Genomic DNA, 20,808 nt, shown 5'->3' on the forward strand with positions numbered 1-20,808 from the left:
TTAGCAAATATTGTTAACTTTTCACGAGCCCTCCGCCATTTAAATGCCGTCTTTTTTTTTACTTTATACATTTTCAAACTTGGTTTTAATTCAAAATTTACTTCTTATATGTCCGCACAGAGGCTTCTGTGCGTAGATATAAGATGATTTGACTGCGATGTGAAGCTATGCAAACAGCAACCACTAGTGGTCGAGATGGTGGCCGTTTCTGATGCTGGTTTTCTTTTTCTCTCCCTCTCTCTTGTTTTTTCCCTTTTCTCCGCCAGACTGGGAGGAAGAGCAGGTCAGCAGTCCGAACATCCTGCGGCTGATCTTCCAGGGACGGTTTCTGCACGGCAACGTGACCCTAGGAGGTGAGAAAAACACACCGAGCGTCCGTCCGTCCGTCCGTCCGCCCGCCTCCTCCGGCGCCGAGTCGCAGGAGCGTGCGGCTGGAAACTGCGCCGCTCTCTCCTCATCTCCTTCCTGAGGGGCAGAACAGAGGCGGCTCAGTGCTCCGGACAAACCCGCTTTGAGAGTCGGAGGGAGGAGAGGAGAGGAGAGGAGAGGAGAGGAGAGGAGAGGAGAGGAGAGGAGAAATACTGGGGGGGAGGGGCCGGGGGAAGCGAGGGAAAAGAGTGTGTTCAGGAAAGAGGCCTGCGTGCTCTCCAGCAGACCTCATGGAGCTTAATAAAGAGACACTAAGAGGCCTGGAGGAGGAAAAAGTTCATGTCTTCCAAGATTTCAAGATTTTCATGTTGCAGTCGTTTCCAGATGTTTGTTTTTCACTCTGAACTCCGGTGGTGATGCCAGAATGAATCATTTAGAAATAGACCTTAAAAAAAGAAGAAGAAAAGAAAGCCTGCAACATACTTAGCCCGCTGTTCGCAGTCTCCAGCAGAAATGCTTGCTATTAGCTTCCTGCCAAGGCTGAGGCTTCCATGTCCCTTGTGCGCGTTTGGAAGGGGGCAAAAAAAACAAGGCGAGCGCCTGACCCGCTGGAGAGAGGTATCGTTGCCCTCGGTGACATCATCAAGAGCTAATCCCCAGAAAAGCACGCTCTGCTACGCGCTCTCTTGCAAAGCGGAGCAAGCAACTTGAGCAAAGGACGGATTTTTCTCTTCATTTAGGGGAATTTATCCACATTCAGGAGACGCATACTTTTGAAAAAAAACATGGACACAGTGAATATTTGCGCCGCGCCACACCTTTAGAATGCGTCACTTCCCTTCCTCATGGCCTTTGAACCTTTGAAGCCATATCTTACATCTTAAGCTATGGTGATGCGAGAGCGCTGCACTCTCTGATGCGATCTGATCCTTTGTTGCTCGTTACGTTGAGAATCCTCTTCAGGTTCGGCCAGGACCACTTCTGAAAAACAAACACGGAGCGAGCTCCAGCACGCAGTTGAAGTGGAGTTTCCGAGCAGCGCTGAGGTGTTTCTTTCAGCGGGATTCTTGCGCTGAATGCGCGGCGAGGGATTAGTGGTGTTGTTGCGACGACAAAGGCTGCAGTTGGTAGATTAAGGTATGTTCTTTATCCTCCAGGCAGCCATTGATTCCTTTTCTCTTTGCTTCAAAAAGCATCTGCTAAGTAGCTTTACACAGGAAATCCATTTAGGCGGTGGGGCTTTTTAATGAAAGTTGTATTATTCTCGCAGTGCAGTGGACTTAAGATGGGGAGCGTGGTGCCCAAGTGGAATGTTAGCGCGGTCCTTTTTTTTTTTTTTCTTGTCACAAGTTGAATGCGGAAAAAAACAAAACATTTTGTCCACAGAGAAATGCCTGAGCGCCATTTCTTTGTTCTTCCTGCAATGTGAAAACAACAACCCGTTCTAATGAAGCACTCAAGCTGGTGTGTTTCGCGTCAGCCAGGCCTGCAGCCACTTCCTGTTTCGCTCCTTTGTCTTCCTCCGGTTCTTTTGAGGCCAGCGAGCAGCGGAGGAAGGAAGCCGACTGCTCGTTGGCTTCGCAGAAACTGGCTTTGTGCTGAAGGTCGGCGAGGTGAACGAGTCAGCTTGGAGAGGTGACATCAGAGCCGCCTGTCTCGCAATGTTGTGTTTTCCCCCACGATAAAACCTGATTCCTCTCCTCTGAGGAGTAGAGTGGTCAACGAAGTGGTTTCCATGCACGTTTTTACAGACTTCTGCTAAAATTCACGCAGGGGCGAAGAGCTTCTCTGACCCTCTGGCTCAGTTTGGCTTTGCCGCTTTTCACCTGCTTTGTAAGCACGCCGAGCGCTTCAGTTCACTGACTAACCTACAGACTTTCTCTGCTGTCTGCCAGCCCTCAAGCTGCCCTTGGGGAGGACCACGGTGATGCATCTAGTTGCCAGAGAGACTTTGCCCGAGCCAAATTCCCAAGGTAAGCAGCGCCGCCGGCAGCAGCCTCTCCTCTTTCATTGTCTTCTGAAAGTTGAGCTTTAGGTCGCAATACTGGCTTCCCTCCTGGAGGTGGAGCCAGGCCCCCCACAATCCAATATGATCCAAATAATACAAATAAAACACATGTGAGGCCTCAGGATGCAAACACAACGGGACGAGACACACATCACGCTGGGAATAAAGTCTTTTCTAAAGATTTCTGGCTCTTAGAATCTTTTTTTTTTAGAAACGTGAAAGTCCATGACTTAAAAAAGACAGTAGAAAGATTTATAATGAACAGGTCAAAGGTCATTCTGCCAGCTGTTTTACAGGCATTTTTTTTTTTGCCGTCTCTTTGACTGCAGTACCACGAGTGGCCACTGGAAAAAAAATTGCCACACTGCCAGATTGGTAGAAATTATAATTCATCCATGGGTGCAGCGCATCGTGTTTCAGTGTCCAGGTGTCGTCCTTCCACGAAGGAGGAGACACTCTTTCATTTTTATGGCCCACAGAAATTTAAAGTCAAGTGTGATCTCTGCCGATTGGGTTGTTCCCAATGATGATGTGTGTGTGTGTGTGTGTGTGTGTGTGTGTGTGTGTGTGTGTGTGTGTGTGTGTGTGTGTGTGTGTGTGTGTGTGTGTTCCCAGGTCAGAGAAACAGAGAGAAGACCGGGGAGAGTAACTGCTGTGTCATCCTGTAAAACACACACACCACCTCTTCCTCCCCCTCCGCCTCCGCCTCCGCCGCCGCCGCTGCCGCCACCACCACCACCACCAGCCCTCCAACTCTCCACATCTGCCCTCCACTTCCTGGACCCTGACGAGCTCGTCCCCTGTCCTGGAGCTCCTCCGCCATGCAGATATGCATACAGACTCCCCCCACCCCCTCCCGCCACCTCCACCCCCCACCACCTGCGCGGACGCAGGGCGACGGCAGGTTTCGGAGTCCCGTCCAGGACGGCGAGGCGGGGAGCGAGGGAAGCGATTAAACGACAGGGTTGATTCCGTCATTCTACTTGATTGGTCGTCATAACTGAGAAATACGAGCGAGGAACTGGATGTTCGACGGTGCACGTTTTCTTTTCTTCTTTTCTCGTCTTGTTTTTTTTTCCCTCTGTTTTGTGTTTTTTCTTTCGTTCTTAATTCTTGCACCTTTTAAGCCTTGTGACCTGAACACACGCACGCACACACACACACCCACACGCACGCGCACACCTTGCCTATCCATCAGCAGCAGCTCAGTTGGGGAGGGCTGCGCCCCTCCCCCCCCTCCCCCGGCAGAGTCCTCGCTCCCGCCGGTTGTCATAGCGACGCAGTGCCCTGACTTTGTGTGCGTGCGCGGCCTTGTTTTATCCCGTTAACCACTAAGCGACAACCCAAAAACACGCAGACACACAAACACACACACACACCCGCGCGCACGCACGCATCCAAACAAATGTTGGCTCGTGTTGGCTGCCTCAGCGTAGCGGCTCCGAGCTCAGTCGTGCCTGATCAGAGAACATAAACACACACACACACACACACACACACACACACACACACATGAACATAACAGCAAACACACGCGCGTGTCCTTTAACTGCCCCCCTCCGTTTGTGACCTTAATAAGGTCACATGAGAGCATCGATTCTTTCTTTTTCTTTTTTTTTTTTTTTTTTGGTCTCAGTCCGCAGAGCGCTGCACATGCAACCCGGCAGCGTCACACTCTCTCGGCGATCAAACACACAACTAGCAGCAGTTGGTTGTTTGTTGCTCGTCGCTCATTTGCCCCTCCCCCCGACCGGCGATGTCTGCGACTGTGTTTTGACAGTCCACACGTTCGACAAACCGACCAGTGTTGACCGAGTGTCAATTTTCCCCTTCCTGCCTTCCTTCTTTGCCCCCCCACCATCGCCGGCCCTCCCCCTCTCTCCCCGGCCCCCCTCCCCGCCCCTCAGTAGGTGATAAAGAGCCTATATTGAATATTCCTGCCTTTAGTGAGAGATCGGTGAGAAACAAGTTTTTGTGTCGTCCTTCCCCCCCCCCCCCCCCCCCCCCCCCCCCCCCCCCCACCTCTCGGCTCTTTCTCTGCGTCACTGATACGTCTGATTTTGCACAACTGAAGCATGTGCTGCGTCATCAGATGATGAGGAACTGTGTGTAAAAAAACAAAGAAAGAAAGAAAGAAAGAAAGAAAGAAAAAGTTTTATTGTTTTATTTTGTTTTGTTTTTCTTCGAATGGAGTATAATGTTCCGAACTAAGGTAACATGTAGAATATATTTAAAATGAATCTTATTTAGAACATGACGACTCTAGATCTCGTTGCTATACAGTATATCGGTGTTTAGTCTACGATTGTGCGTTGGTTAGCTTCTAGCCAGTCCACAGTCTCGCTGACAATGTCTTGTGCTTAACAGCAGCAAAACCTCCCTAACCATCAACAGATTGTATTATGGATATTATTATTATTATTATTATTATTTTTCTTTCTCTATGGCTTTTTTTCAATTGTTTATAATTTAATGTAATCCTGTTTTATTTCTTTGAGGTTTATTTTTGTGTTTTTTCTCGCTTGGAAGAATCGCTTTGTAACAGCACTAGGTCTTAAAAGATATTGTTTATATTGATCAGGGTTCAAATCTGTACAGAGATAAACATTTTCAAACCAATTGTAAATAGCACTAATGCTCCCTCTTCCCGCCGCCTCCCCGTCCCCTCCTCCAGACCTGAAAATGGAATACATCTGTAATCTAAATAAAGATTATTGAAGTGGGGCCTTCCGTTTGTCCGCTCTTATTTCACCGACGTGTTGACTTTGGCGTATTCTGATATCCGTCGCCAACAATGTGGATCAGCTGAACTGCGCCGGAGCCTGAGCTGGTAAATTGGCTGCACTCGATCCAGGGAATGAAAAGAGAAGGTGTTCAAAATGAACGGAGGAGGAAAATTAAAGCAGGAGGAGGAGCTTCAGATGGCTCAGGCTAAAATGTTGAGCTTTGGGAGAGAGCAGGAATGAGCAGACAGAGAGACAGAGACACATATTGTTGCTATATATCACACAAACTTTAAGTGCATTTTAATGGGAAAAATATATAAAAGTATTATTAATGGTCAGCATTGACTTATTTGTTTTAGTTAAACATCCAGCTGTAGTTTTTAATCTAATTATATATATGTATATATATATGTGTATTCTTATACACAATGAGAACAAATTGATGCAAGTACCTGAGAACCTGAAAACTTGTTGTTGTTTGGGACACATCCCTCATTCAGCAAGAATCTAATGACCCAGCGTCTCTGTGACAACACTGTAATCTTGTTCAAGTTTCAAGTTTGTACAGCAGCCAGCGGAACAAAGTTCACCAGGAAGAGCCAAACGGGACGTTTCAAAGTCCTCGGCCAAGAGCTGGGCCAGGCCTCTGTTTCTACCAGGGACAGACTTGAAACACTTTGAAACTTGATTGAGTTTGTGAGTGGCACCTCTTTATTAACTGCTAACCAGGCATCCCTGTCCTCCTCACTGGCTGTTAAAGTCATTGTGTGTGTACATTTTGCTTTTTTTGTGCACTTCAGCATTTTTCTCTCCCCTCCTTCCTGTTTTTATGCCTCTACCCCCCCCCCCCCCCCCAATCCCCTCCTCCCATGCACTGCCCATGAAGTGACAGTCGAGGTCAGCAGAATTGCGGCTCGGTCTTTGATTTCCACAACACACATGCAGTGCTGGCTGGGTTTTACGGCTGCAACCCAGCAGGGGAGCATGGCATTGGTCCGACCTCCCCTAACCCTCACCCTGACTGTAATGGGAGGTCGGACCACTGGGCAATTTGTCGGACCGACAGGAGGTCGGACTAATGGGCAGTTCCTGCCCAGCAGCTCTCAGCCAGTGCGACTGTGCGACATTTTGCATGTTTGTTTCAACCCATTTGACTTTTACAGCCTGTATACACTGATAGCGCAGGTGTGGTTCTCTGCTTTTTCCTCCACTTGGTCACAGCCACAGGTAGAGGAGAGGTAGGGAGGGTAGACAGGTGGAGAAAGGAGAATTTCTTGGTAGAATTCCACCAGATGTCAAGACACCAAACACGTGACAAATATCTGGTTTTGGGGCCAACAGTGGCACATGCTGTGTCATCGAACTTTTTTGTCGACGCGTCTCAGGAACTCTCTTTTTTGAGGATACTGCCATCTTGTGGCAGTGATCAGGTGCTCTTAAAGGTGCTACAAATGGAGATGAAAACTTGACTGCTTGTGGTGTGATTTTTTTTTGTCGTTGTTGTCAGTTTTGTAGACATTTTAGACTCTCCCTTCTGTTCTGAAAGATACTTCATACCTTTAGAACGATCCTGATTCATCTAAATGACATCCAGGCCTCCTTTAATGGCAATGTTAAAGTAACAACGTGCATATTGTACTCCGGGAACCTCCTATATTTAATATTTGTTTTGTTTTTGTTTCAGGATAAATTCCCTATGCTACTGCACTCTCCATCTCTGAATGTTTCTTTTTTTCAATGCGCCATTTGTCACACCAATATGCATACATTTTTATTTTATTTTTACAAACCAGCAAAGACTCAAAGATAAAGGGCAATATATGTTAACGGACAGAGTGAAGACGTTCTTTTTTTTGTGGAAGGACTGAAATGAAAAGCTGACATCGTGTAAAAACTGTTGATCTTGGTGAGTGATGTGTTGCTGTGAAGTCAGCAATGTGACTCAATTTGACCCAAGAAAGTTTTCTGTTGCCTGAACGTGCAGTTCAAGCAACACTCATGGAGAGAGATGTGATTCACTCCTGAAATTCCCTTTAGGGGAATTGATTAAATGTCATTCGTACCTTGAAAATATTGACAGATGGCTGAACCACAAGTCTGCTAACGTTTGATATATACACCTGTTTTCAAGAGCAACTTTTTTTCTTTATCCTTGATTGCTAATTGACGTCCTTTGGGGGTTACGATACTAACTGTCAGGTCACCCGTGTCACTTGTCATGGAACAATGAGCAAGCAGGCTGCCGTGCTAAAGGAAAATAACTTTTATAAATGTGTTGCAAGAGAATTAGTTTGACAAACATTTGCACGGATTGTTTGTCAAGACTTGAGCCCCTCTGAGGATCAATTAGACAGTTTGTCTGTATCAGGTTGTCCTCGGGGAAGTGGGAGAAAAACACATCAGGTCTCTTCTGAGGAAGAAGAGACCCAGCGGTGGGATTCCCAAGGGTCGGCCTGCCGGAGCTCCACAAACCTGCTAGTCAAGGGGAGATTTAGTCAGTTGTCATGGGAGCCCTTTAAATGTTGTTTCTACCTTTGAAAAAACAGCTCATCCTCAAAAATGCCATCGGTACAAGCACTAAACCATTGTCTACCCGCATCTTAAGAAAACTCCACAAACATTCTGATGACACTCACTGATGCCAGCAATGCAGCACCAGGAATTGCCAAATCTTTAGTAAACGTTTTCTGCTAAGCATTACTTTCCACTTTAATTTTATGTCAGAGGTTGAAAATAATATCGGAGTGTAGCCTAAGAGTTTTTTTTTGTGATCAGGTGGCTAATGGTTAAATTTTCTGTTTGCTGGAGAGCTACAGGTTATTTTTCTGAGAAATGTATTATGTCAGGCTGCTTAACTGGAATCAGTTAGGAAAAATAAAGATTTAAAAATGAGTATACTTATGGAAGCCTTTAAATGGAATGTTGTACGGTTGTCGGATTTTTGTTGCAATACCACAATCGACCACTGGGGAAGCCACGAATATTGTAATATATGAATTAACATATTCTGGAAATGATATGTTGCTCGTGTCACCTACATTAAGCTGATGTAATGTGTAAGTCTGATTATGTATGGATTGTTGAGCCGTGGTTTCATATTGATAGTTTTATGAAGTGTATTTATTTAGGCTGGGCTAAGTATGACATCCTGACACTTTTATGGATTATATATATATCACCTATTAATTTTGTTCTTTAGTTCACACAAATTTTTAAAACTCTAATCATGTTCCAAATTCATGCCCTAAGACTCCAGAAACATACTGAGAACTGATCTCAGTATTAAACATTAGGTCTTAATATAACTTCCATGGTTTACAGATCACTGCCAGTGGTGAGGTTATGGAAGTGAGCTCACAACCTGTCACATGACATCCATGACCAGTCACTTCCTGCCTAGCAAAATAAGTTAGCACACCTGCCAATGATGCTAACTCATTAACAGTCAGACAAACAGCATGTATATTTCTTGCTCCAGAACTGGCAACCAAACTGCAAATATAAACTGTTCCGCAACATTTAAAAAAATAAACAAGCAAACCAATCCCCAGAGAATTTGTGTTTACGACCTGACATTCACTTGAATTCTGTAACTCCAGCCTAACAGCCACTAAACTGGCCAACTGGACAGCAGGGACTTTTGGAATTAAGAGATGTCCGTTTAGACGAGAAAATGGAATTATTAGATTAAGTCCGATTAAGCTCTGCATGTAAACGTACTGACTGACACCTTGTGAAAAAGCCAAAGGAATGAATGCCTGGACTCCGTCTACATATCGGTAAGTGCCCTCTCATTTGAAATGATTCATTTCAGTCTAGTTTTTTAGTTGTTGTGTTGTTCTGTCTCAAAATGATGAATCAGTATCTTGGAATAAACTGCACGGCCACTTTATTAGCGAGAACCATGAACGAACCAGGTCCTACTAAAAGGACCGGTGAGTGCACATAGCCAGGCTTTCATTGTGTTGAAATATTTATTGATATTATGAGTTACAACGTGATGGCTGAAGTTGTTCTTGGCTGCTTTTTCTGTTATTTGTTGGTGTAAATATGGTCTCATATTTACACCAACCTTGCCTTGCAATTCTTGAGTTGAAACTGCAAATATTCAAAACATGAATTCCTGCTGTAATGAATACAAGACCAGGAGCTGATTTGCCCTCTGAGAAGGCAAGTCTGTCCGTAATGAACTGTCGGTGAGGTCGAGGACTCTTCCTGTCACCTTCCACTCTGATGTGTGAAAACACCTGAAGAAGAAAAACTCCCAGAGGGCTAATTTCATTAGTTTGGTGACAGTACGGCACAATAGTTCATCCCTGTGGATGAATGTAATAGTTTCTGTTGGCGGCTTTGTGGCCTTGGAGCTTTAGTAATCCCTATAGACTAATAGTCCTGGTAGAGATTCTAATAGGTTGACATGTACTGTACATTTATGTATATGTAGTACGTATACACACACACACAAACACACACACACACACACACACACACACACACACACACACATTTATGTACACATTTAAATATTGATATGCAAAAAAGACACACATACAAGCTAACTTAAACAGAAAAGCACATTTATTTTAACTCACCCTTATTCTGTTTTAGAAATGCGTGCAATGTTATATTCAAACATTGAAAGTCAAAAAAATGTAAACACAATTACCTTTTATCCCAAATCAGGTGATACAATAAATATGGAAAGCAACATCTATGGATTGATTGAGGTTTAGAGTTTGTTTTATCAAATCAAATCTAAAACTCTTCTTCCAAATATTGTTTAATACATTTGTTTAAGTCGCGAGGCAAACAAACAGGTGATTACAGTTAAAGTTAAGACACAACTTTTCCTCCTGGCTTTTTTTCTCTGTTGACTATTGTTTCCCCCCCTGATCCACATGTGTCATCATTCAGCAGCGGCGGGGTCAACAACAACTAATTAGGAGCTAATTAGGAGACTCATTTAGACTTTGCATCTCAGCAAGGGAGTGGATGAGCTCAGCAGAGAGACTTGTTTGACTTTTGACAAGTGCCGGTTGAAAACTTGCTGTTTTCACTTGTTACAAGCCAAACTGCTGTTTTGACGAGCTTCCCGGCAAAGGCTACAATGTGTTTGTGCAAATAGCATGAAGTAAAATGCAGAAAACAAGTTTGATGCAAAAGGTTGAGGCTGCAAGAAGCTTTTGCCATTGTGTTGGTTCACAGTTCTCAAGTTGTTCTCAGCTGTGTGGCCTATGGGCAAGGGGTTGGTAAACAACAAATATACACACACTAAAAAGAACAACAACTAAAAATTAAAAAAAAAAAAAAATAATAATAAAAGACTCAGAAGACATTTGCTTGTCTGTTTGGAAAGTTTTGGCCCCAATGCTTCCTACTACTGCTTTACCTGCACAACAACTGCGACTTGTGGGAAATGGTGCTGGCCATCATCTTCCAGCTGCACTGCCACGTCAAGGTCATGCACCACTCCATGCTGTCCACGATCGCCTCCTTCTGGCTCTTCATCGTAGCGGTGGTGCTGGTGGCGGTGGGCCTGCTGACCAGGCTCTCCTTCTGCCGCTCCGTGGTGATCAACAGCTACTTCTGTGACCACAGCCAGATCTAGTGGTTCTGGAGGAGTTATCAGTGCCTTACAGAGACCCAGGTTGTGCTCTCTCTCCATTTCTGTCACTGTACAAGTACTTTGCTTTCTTTGAGGATTTGAAGCCGTTGTATCCTTGATTGGAAGAAGTCTTAGTTTCCACACTTGCTTACACGTTGCAGGTTGCCGATAGTGTCTGTAGGTTCTGTGCTCTGCTGGCCACTGGGACAGGAGGCTCAGGGTTTGGAGGGTTGCCTCTGGGCCTGAGTCCTACTGAGTCTCTCCAGAAGTTGCTGCTTCTGTGCGTTGTCGTCACTTCCGGTCAAGCATCTCTTCCAAGCCTGATGGATTTTCAAACCCCTTTTGTTCTAACTCAAGGGGCTTGCACAATACTTTTGGTGTCATTTGTCCATTGTGCTGAGTTGTTAAGCTTAAGTCCGTCCATTTACTCTGTCATTCTCTCATCCATGGCAGTTTTCTTCTGTTGTGAATTCCGTAGCTTGATTTATGGTTCTTCCTTTTGGAAGATGTTGCTTGGGCTGGCTTTAGGTGTCGCCTGTTGTCACACAAACACGTGTTAAAGGTCATTTTAAAAGCATTTCATCCATTTCATCAATATTCTGAACATGTACTGAAGCCGTATTCACTTTTGATGGTTATCGTCCTGTTACTGCTTTGGCTCATCTGAAATGTGAACAGTGACGTCAACTGATGCACACTGATGCACGATAACAGCTAATTAATGACCATGGGACGCTGCCGACTTGCAGTCGTGCAAACTCACATTCTCATATAAGCCGCACCTGAGGTGTTTCTGAGGTGGCACCCGCCTGCTACCTTGAATCCCAGGAAGCAGCCTTTCATGATGGACCAGGAGCAGAAACAAGCTGCCGCTGCTGCCTTCAATTCCACCTTTGTTCGCCCCGAAAGCTTCTACCTCACCGGCTTCATCGACATCCCCCACGTTCGCTACTACTACGTGTTCCTGTGCTTTGTCTACATCTTGACCGTGGTGGGCAACGGCTTGCTCTTGGCCGTCATTTACCTGGCCAAGAGCCTCCACACGGCCAAATACATGATCGTGTCCAACCTGGCGCTGATGGATCTGTGCGGCAGCACTGCTCTCATCCCCAAACTGCTGGACAGCTTCCTGTTTGGCAGGCGCTCCATCGTCTACGAGGCCTGCCTGAGCTACATGTTCTTTGTCTTCTTCTTCCTGTGCATGCAGTCCTGGACGCTCGTCATCATGTCCTTCGACAGATTCGTGGCCATTTGCTTCCCTCTGCACTACCACGGCGTGGTGACGCCGCCGGCCGTTGCCACCCTGCTGCTGTCTGCATGGTTGGCCATGCTGGCCCTCGTGGCGGCCAGCGTTGGCCTGATCGATCGCCTCTCCTTCTGCCGGTCGGTGGCTGTGAAGAGCTTCTACTGCGACCACGCCCCGGTGTACCGCCTGGCCTGCAACGACACTAGTTTGAATAACATCATGGCGTACGTGGGATTCGTCCTGGTGCTGGTTGTTCCTCTCGTACTGATAGCGCTGTCATACACTTGCATTTCCGTGGCCTTGAGCCGCATTGCGTCGGGAGTGGAACGCCTCCGAGCCATGAAGACGTGCACCTCTCATCTGATCCTAGTGGCTATTTTCTTCCTGCCGATTATCGGCACCAACGTCGCCTCTGTGTTGTCATTTATTCACCCCAACACCAGGATCATAAACAGCTCTCTGACTCAGATTCTGCCCGCTCTACTTAATCCTATTGTGTACTCTTTAAAGACTGAAGAGGTGCTGCAGTCTTTCAGGGAGTTTTCTAAAAGAAACCAGATCTGCAGAGCCTCTGTAAAGCGAGGACCTTTGTGACCTTCTGTGTTGTATTGCTTTACTTTTTTTTGTGTGTGTAGTCCTGTACCAGAGAACTTTGGCCTACTGACAATGAATTACTGCATTGTGAAATGTTCACTGTGGTTCCTTTTTTCTTTCCTTTTTTCTTTTTCTTTTTCCTTTTTTTAAAAAAAAAAAAAAAAAAAGAATTTGTTGAGATACGCTTTTTGGACAGAGTTATTACAGTGCAGCTGTTCAAAGTTGTCCTGGACCTGAAAGGCCCAGCATAAGGTTCATGATGAGAAAACTTATTGTAATCAATGTTAAGTAACTGCAAAGACTGAAAATATTTTTACTTGCCAATATTTATATACATTATCAACAACATGTTCTTCAATGTTATTGATTCTTAATTCACGATACACTTGTTCTTGATAGACATGCGAAATCCCACATTTTTGTAATGGGAGAAGAAACGGCGGCAACTTTTACGGTTGTGTTCACTTTTGCGTGCACGTTTTTAATTCAAAATGCCCTGTGTGCAGTAGATGCATGTGTCCGCTAGAGGGAAGAAACAAGGCATTTTTCAATACTTTTGTCTGCCCGTTTCAGGACGAACGCAATTATACACGTTTTAAACATAAATCCCTGTTGTGATGATGAAAGACCAGAAGACGATGCGTCCCTCTTGGAGGGCAGTGATGAGCTGTTGGTGAGGTCGAGGACTAATGTCCACTCTGATGTATGAAAATACCTGAAGAAGAATCATTCCCAGGGAACTAATTTCATTAGTTTGGTGACAGTGCGGCACAATAGTTCATCCCTGCTGATGCAAGTTTTTGTTGGAGGCTTTAATAGTTCCTATAGGCTAATATTCCTGGTAGACATACTAATACTTAGACATGTACATTTACATGTGTCTTTATGTACATTATGTCTTCCATATCAAAGAATACAAATGTACAAAATCACTTAAACAGAAATACACTTTTATCTTTACTTATACTTATTCTGTTGCATATATTCATGTAATGTTATTTAAGATATTCAACACCACAATTAGGACCTTTTCTCCCAAATCTGGTAATTTCAATAATTAATACGACATCTTTGATTTAGGGTCAGGGTTTGTTTATTCGAAACAAACTTACAACTCTTCCTCCAATTTTTATTTGCGTTACTGAATTCCTGTTTAGTCACACAGAAGTACACAACAGTTGGGCAGTCAACACTGCAGAAGAAAGTAAAGTAGGTTGACCGAATGCCCTTCCCCCAGGACGCGTCCTGTTTTCAGTCTTTTCCTGGGCGTCTTTTTTTTTTTTTTAATGAAAATACACTGATTTTAATTGTTTTTCTGGAATTTTTTTTCAACAGTACATTGAAAAGCTTGTGAGAGCTATTTTGTTTAATCTTAATTTGCCAATATAACAAAAACCTTTATTTTGAGTATCAATTCACATTTGCCGTTTATTTATAAAGAGAGACTTGAAAAAAGAGCTGTCTCTCCCAGGCCATTATTTTATTTTAATTGAATTGAATTATTTTTGGTGGTTATTTTCTTACCTTCTTATCATTATTTCATATTAGAGATTTGAACATTATTTTGGCACCATTAAAACTTCTCAGAGATGTTATTTAAGGCATAATAAAGCATGTTGAGTAACCTCTGAGAGGCCTTTTTTGAATTTGTGTCTTAAAGATACTATTGTTCCTGGTTACAACTATTGTCCCCCTAAAGCAACCAAAGTTATGCAATCACATAAAACTTACAGTTAACTTGTAAGGCAAACAGCCAATTACAGTTATGCAAAGTTTTATTTTTTGGCATGACGCAATTTAGCTTTTGTCCTTGTCCAACTTGCAAAACCTTTTTCTCTCTGTTGAATAGATCCACATAATAATAATAATAATAATACTACTAATAATAATAATAATAATAATAATAATAATAATAATAATAATAATACATTTTATTTGTAGGCGCCTTTCAAGACACCCAAGGACACCTTACAGAATCAAAAATTTAAAGCATCAATTAAAAACATCAACAAGTTTTACAATTTTCTTCTGCTGCTTGTTAAAAAAACTGCTGTTTTGCTGAGCTTCCAGGAAAAGGCTGCAATGCGCTTGTACAAATAGAGTAAAATACAATGCAGAAAACAAGTTTGAAACAAAATGAGGCTGCAGGAAGCTGTTTGGAGCATTGTAGCTCACAGCTCCATGTCTGCAGTCTAACAGTGCCCACATCACTGTTACCTACCACTGTTACAGGTTTTCATTTTCCACTGTCGCTCAGTGACATGATACATGGGATAAAATGTCTACGACGGTAACTTCAGATGCTGCATTCAAAGCCTCGTTGCCATAAATCACCAAAAAATGATGCCCAATCCCGTTTTCTCGTTTTTGCATTTGGTACAAGGTGAACAACTGCTTCCATCACATGTCATAAGTAACATTTGACTCAGATTCAGGAAGAGGTTGTTCTCAGCTGTGTGGCCTGCAGGCATCCTTTTATCACTTCACATTATAAGAGGAGGGTAAAAAAAACAATGTACAAACATATGAAATATACAAAAACTAAAAAAAGAACTACGACTAAAAATCCACAGACGCAGAAAAAAATCTAATCCCCCCCCCCCCAAAAAAAAAAGAAAAAAAAGGACATAAATAAAGAATGTATAAGATGTGGTGCGGTGTTGGACTGCTGTGGGTTTGTCCAGTGATCAGTGTGTCAGGGGAGCCAGGTGCAGGCACGTGTCATGACGAGGACGTCTGAGGAGCAGATAAAGCTGCTCCAATCCTCACCACCAGGCAGTGGGAACGAAGAGCTGGCCACTGTGTGACCACCCGAGCCGGGATCTCACATGGACCTTTTCTTCAACTCGGCTCTCGGGGAGGGAAACATCACGTTTGTGCGCCCCGCTCACTTCTTCATCAGCGGCCTGACCGGGGTGATCCACGTCCGGTTCTACTACGTCTTCCTCTTCTTCGTGTACGTGGTCTCGGTGGTGGGCAACTCCGTTGTCATGGCTGTGATCTGCCTGGATCACAACCTGAGAACCCCCAAGTACGTGGCCGTGTTCAACCTGGCCTTCGTCGACCTGTTTGGGAACTCGGCCCTGGTGCCCAAGCTGCTCGACGTCTTCCTGTTCAACCACCGGCGCCTCGCCTACAACGACTGCATGGCCTTCCTGTTCTTCTGCTACACCTGCCTCTCCATGCAGGCCCTCAACCTGGTGGCGCTCTCCTATGACCGGCTGGTGGCCATCATCTTCCCGCTGCACTACCACGTCAAGGTCACGCACCGCTTCATGCTGTCCATGATCGCCTCCTTCTGGCTCTTCATCATCGTGGCGGTGCTGGTGGCGGTGGGCCTGCTGACCAGGCTCTCCTTCTGCCGCTCCGTGGTGATCAACAGCTACTTCTGCGACCACGGCCAGATGTACCGGCTTGCCTGCAACGACAACTTCCCCAGTTACGTCGTCAGCTGCCTGTACCCGGTTTTTATTTTCTGGCTCCCCCTCGCCTTCATCCTGTTTAGCTACTTGTACATCGGCTGGGCCATGGCTAAAGTGGCCAGGATTCAGCGTGGGGTGAAGACCTTCAAGACCTGCGTGGGCCACCTCTCGCTGGTCGCCATCTATTTCATCCCGCTGCTGATCACGTTCACCCTGATGGAAAAAATTCACCCAAACGCCAGAATCATAAATCTGTCCCTGACTTCCGTCTTTCCTCCCATGTTGAACCCCATCATCTATGTCCTGCAGACACAGGAGATCAAGGACTCTCTTAAGAGGCTGCTGAAAATCAAGAAGACACCTAGAAAACCTTCAAATAGTGTGATCCACTTTTAAAGCTGTACTTCCTGCTTTAGTAAACTGCTATATGTTATAGAAGTTCTTCCAACAAGGCCCTTTGAATGTAATTTGTTTGTTTGTTTGTTTGTTTAATGCAAAACTGTTGGGACCTTTTTCTGACATAGGTATTGGAAAGAAATAAAAAAAAAGTTACAAGGATTTGAACTGCAGAGAAATACAATATTGAAAATGTCTGACAAATAAATAAACAAATAAATTAAGTCTGTTTACATATAATTAAATAACTATTGTTTACTTGTAACCATTATGTTTAATTTAATGCACTTCTGTGAATTTTCACTGAGGTGCTTTGCAGAATCTGAGACATAACTACTATGTGTTATACATGCAGCAGTGTGAATGAATCATCATCAACGTCTTCTTTGACGTGTTTGTGTAAAAAAAAAAGAACCTTGGTACAGTCCTCAGTAATGCACTCAGAAAGGTTCAGAATTAGCAAATAATATTTTCTTTATTCAAGCACTCTTATCTTACACATTCAAAACATTATTTTTTTTTTTTTTACACAGTAGTGACAAAACATGGATCAAGAGGAGTGAGATTTTGTTTTGGATTTTGCACCCTCTCAGTGCAAAGTCCTCTAGTGGCCCAATAGTTTGCTACATAATTCTTTGTCGCCGTCTTTCAAATGATCAAATTATTAGCCGTCATTTGCCATCAGGTGTCAGCTCTGTGCAGGCTGGACACTGTTGGCCTGCTTCCTCCTCAGCTCTTCCTTCCGTGCCTTTTGGAAGCTGCTCATGCAGTCTTTGAACGTCTGGACCTGGCGCTGGCACGCCCTCCAGTCCTGGTGTTCAGCCATGCACTCCTGCACGGCGTAATGCAGCTCTGCACAGCCAGTGCGGGTTATCATCCGGTCCACGGGGTCGTCCTCGTCCTCGTCTTTGCGGCTGCGGTCATGGGGTGATGGGGAGGCCATCCTGTCTCAGAGCACTCTACTGACTTTGCGGGCCTGCAGTTACACACAAGCAAGTGATGCTGAACGTAGTTCTCACAGGGTCTCAGGAAAAGACTTTCTACTGCTTTTACAAAACTAAATAGAGAATAAATTCTTTCCAGGTGTTTCCTATTTGTTGTTTTCCGTCTAATTTATTTTAAAATAAATTTTTGGGTGTCTAACAACCTGTTTTAGACACAGTGAACCCCACTGATAATTTACTTTGGTGCATCTCCTATTGTCTAAAAATATATATATATTTTTTAATTTTAACTTCTCTCCAAATTGTACTTCAAGTGACTAAATTAAGTTGCTCATACTTCCTCGTAATTTATTGGAACCTAGATAGTTTTTAAAACGCCACAAATACGGTCTGAACAATCTAGCAGACCACTTTTGACAGGATCTTATTACGTATATAACGCAGGTTAAAAGAAATTAACGCGGAAGCTAAAATCTTGTGCTCGTTCTGCCCAACGCTATTTCCGTTACATCACAGGCTAGCAACTAAGCTAACCGGCATTCGTCGCTATTTTATCAATTCCTCAGCCTCACCTAGTTTTTCTTCCTGGCTCAACTTCTTCGTCCGCACACTGACATTTAGGTTTGGTAACCTATCAAACTAGTGGTGTCTCATAACTCAGCATGAATAGTGGAGGGCACACTGGGGAGGAGGAGGGTGATCGTGTGTCGGAGAAAGAGTTCCGTCAAGAAAGACGAGCGCTGTGGTTGTTGGTTCCGCTGTACTGTTCAAACGCCACGAAGGTTTTCTTTCTTTCTTTCTTTCTTTCTTTCTTTCTTTCTTTCTTTCTTTCTTTCTGCCCTCAATTACTACCCCACAGAACATTATTGTTGTATAAAGTTTCACTCCTTCATAAACTCAATTTCTTCAGAATTTTTATTGTTACGATGGTTGGTTTCACCCACTGTAGTTGCACATCACCAAATATTAATTAGAATAATGAGTCATAAAACTAATTCACTTCAGAATTTCCAGTGTTGTTTATAAGACTTTGAAAATCCAACCACTTTCACAATTTCCATTTGGCATAACAAGGGTACATCTTAAAGTGACCAGAGTGGCACACTCTGTCAGACATGAATGCAAAATAAAACTAACTTATAAAACAGTGCACATTTTAATCAAATCATGAAACATTTATTTTTTAAAACTGCAAAAACTTTATTATTATTAATATTAAAACAAACTGAAGAAAATGACATGGCCAAAACAGCAATTTAAACTAGGCAGGAAATGGGTCAATGTAACTTTCCAGTCATGTCACTTGGATCTAAAGCAGGAGCTGTATATATTTTCACATTAGACATAGTATTGGCAAGACAGTTACAATTGTGCCTTAAATGCTGAGCTAACTTTACAACCTTAGCACATAATTCAACACAATAATCAGGATATTTATAAGTTCAGAGTTTTTTTTTGTTTTTTAAAAAAAAAAGAATATATCAAGGATAATGAGGCAGTTTTTGATGTAACAACGACTTTAAAACCAACTTCATGAAATATGAACAAACTTTAAGATTTTATGGGTTTGAATGATCCATAAAATCATCACAGAGATAGAGATAAACATGCATTTGTACTTTACATTTAAGGAAAATAGTACAGCAGTACAGTATGAAGTTTCAATCCTTCTTATTGTTACTGTAAGGTGTTAAATGCAGGCGATGCTCAAAACCACACACAGCTCGGGCTCTTTTCTGACTGCGCATCCATAGAAAAAGGAAACGGTTCCACACTTTATCATCAATTTTTAGGCAGAACGGGTATTTTGCCAACTCTCTTCTTTCTAAGCAGTGCCAAAACTCTTATTTTGATATCCTTGGTTTTTAAAGAGTATAAAATGGGGTTGATGCAGGGTGGGATGCAGGAGGCCAGCGACAGGCACAGCACACGGTGGTCTGGATCTAAGGATCGCACAAAGAGGCCGATAGAGAAAATACTAAAAATGGGGGTGTAATAGATGGCAACCAGGATGAGGTGCTCAGTGCACGTGGCCAGAGCTTTAATCCTGCTGCCAACCGATTCCATGTTGAAGATGGTCACCAGGATGCTGACATAGGACAGGATGATAAATGTGAAGGGTAGAATCAGTGCCGCCATACTGAGGGTCGAGGCCATAGTCCACTGCAACCTGTTGTCGTTACAGGCCAGTCTGAACACGGGGGCGTAGTCGCAGAAATAGCTCAACACCCTGACGGACTTGCAGAAAGACAGTCGAGTCATGATGATTGTTGCAAACCCAGTGGTGCCCAGAGCGACGGACCAGGTCACGGCCACGATAGTGGACATGCTCCACAGGTTGTTGATGGAGTTCTGCTTCAGAGGAAAACAAATTGCGATCAGTCTGTCGTAGGCGAGGACCGCCAGGGCGAACGACTCCAGGGCTGCAAAAGAGTAGTAGATAAACATTTGCAACAGGCACACGCCAAACGGGACAAAGTTGTCTTTGAGGAGGAACGTGCGGATCATGCTGGGTATGGTGCACGAGTTCAGGATGATGTCAATCACCGCCAGGTTGACGACAGCGACAAACTTTGGGGTGTGCAAGCAGGTAGTGATGCTGATGATGTAGATAACCAAGCAGTTAAACAGCAGCGTGATCGCATAGACGAAAGCGAGGAAGATGAAGTAAACGGAGATGAACGGGAACGTCTCAAAGCCAATGATGTAGAAGCCTGGAGGGTGAATGATGAGAGAGTCGTTGGAAGAGGTCCTGAAATGAGGCATTGCTGGAAACCACAGGGTGACAGAGTTGGCTCAGCCTGTCTGTAGGAAAATGTGCAATAGTGTGCGTTACAATGCAGAAAACAATTGTGTGACAATAAATTTGCAATATTCAGCATTACAATGTGGCACATAAGCAATAAGCAATGATCAATATCCTACTATACGATATGGATTAGAGAGTAACAAAGGATCACCAATATATGACAAGAAATTGTGCAACAGGCAGCATTGCAATGAATAGTCAGTCTGCAATAGAGTATGGAAAATAAGCATGCAGTATTTGACAGTGGAATATGGCAAGCTGATGTGAGACCGTCGAATAACTATTATCTTGAGAAATGAGTTGATTGGCTCACAGTGAAGACTCGTGATTTCGACTTGAGCACAACTGCGTGTCTGACTCCTGGACAGAGGCTTTTAAACACTGACGCTGATCCCTTGAGATGAATTAAACACGAACCAATGACTCCAAAGGCAAACCTTTAAAATGAGTTTAATCCTGCAGGACCTGCATTTGTTTACTTCAGACTTTTTTTTCCCCCTAGTTGTCACAGTGTCTGAAGAACATCACAACTCAAAGTGCATGAAGGAAATTACACTGACCAAGCTTTTGATGTATCCATGCAAGTAACTAGTAAAACTATAAAATAAATCCATACATGTAGTCAGTTCAGAGTGAGTTTGAGTGCTCCGTTTAGTTTTTCTTGTTCTCTCCACTGGTATCAGATGAAA

At 43.8% G+C, this 20,808-nt stretch overlaps 5 protein-coding genes across 5 annotated transcripts in view; 3 read left to right on the plus strand and 2 right to left on the minus strand.

Annotated features, from left to right (window-relative positions):
• The window catches only part of ubl3a (ubiquitin-like 3a), a 26,796-nt gene extending 22,728 nt beyond the window's left edge, over positions 1–4,068 (plus strand). Inside the window, exons 3-5 of the mRNA XM_076031771.1 lie at positions 267–353; positions 2,265–2,342; positions 2,993–4,068. Coding sequence (XP_075887886.1) covers positions 267–353; positions 2,265–2,342; positions 2,993–3,045 — 218 coding nt within the window. The 3' untranslated portion in view covers positions 3,046–4,068. The remainder of the gene's footprint in view (positions 1–266; positions 354–2,264; positions 2,343–2,992) is intronic.
• A 7,484-nt stretch (positions 4,069–11,552) lies between these two features.
• Positions 11,553–12,673, plus strand: LOC142891850 (olfactory receptor 1496-like). The gene has a single exon (XM_076031752.1). The coding sequence runs from the start codon at positions 11,553–11,555 to the stop codon at positions 12,546–12,548; it is 996 nt and encodes a 331-aa protein (XP_075887867.1). The 3' UTR covers positions 12,549–12,673.
• Positions 12,674–15,204: 2,531 nt separating this feature from the next.
• On the plus strand, positions 15,205–16,366 carry LOC142892094 (olfactory receptor 7A42-like). The gene has a single exon (XM_076032147.1). It carries the CDS (start codon positions 15,377–15,379, stop codon positions 16,364–16,366), a length of 990 nt encoding a protein of 329 aa, XP_075888262.1. The 5' UTR covers positions 15,205–15,376.
• A 462-nt stretch (positions 16,367–16,828) lies between these two features.
• Positions 16,829–18,041, minus strand: coa4 (cytochrome c oxidase assembly factor 4 homolog). Its single transcript, XM_076031754.1, has 2 exons — positions 17,883–18,041; positions 16,829–17,342 (listed from the first exon to the last, which is right to left on the minus strand). Exon 2 carries the CDS (start codon positions 17,307–17,309, stop codon positions 17,055–17,057), a length of 255 nt encoding a protein of 84 aa, XP_075887869.1. The 5' UTR covers positions 17,310–17,342; positions 17,883–18,041; the 3' UTR covers positions 16,829–17,054.
• A 980-nt stretch (positions 18,042–19,021) lies between these two features.
• Positions 19,022–20,206, minus strand: or41a3 (odorant receptor, family 41, subfamily A, member 3). The gene has a single exon (XM_076031753.1). It carries the CDS (start codon positions 20,074–20,076, stop codon positions 19,093–19,095), a length of 984 nt encoding a protein of 327 aa, XP_075887868.1. The 5' UTR covers positions 20,077–20,206; the 3' UTR covers positions 19,022–19,092.
• Between the last annotated feature and the right edge of the window lie 602 nt (positions 20,207–20,808).

Source organism: Nelusetta ayraudi, unplaced genomic scaffold, assembly GCF_046127955.1.
Source record: "Nelusetta ayraudi isolate G7.1 ecotype Tasmania unplaced genomic scaffold, CSIRO-AGI_Nayr_v1 ptg000033l, whole genome shotgun sequence".
Classification (NCBI taxonomy): Eukaryota; Metazoa; Chordata; class Actinopteri; order Tetraodontiformes; family Monacanthidae; genus Nelusetta; species Nelusetta ayraudi.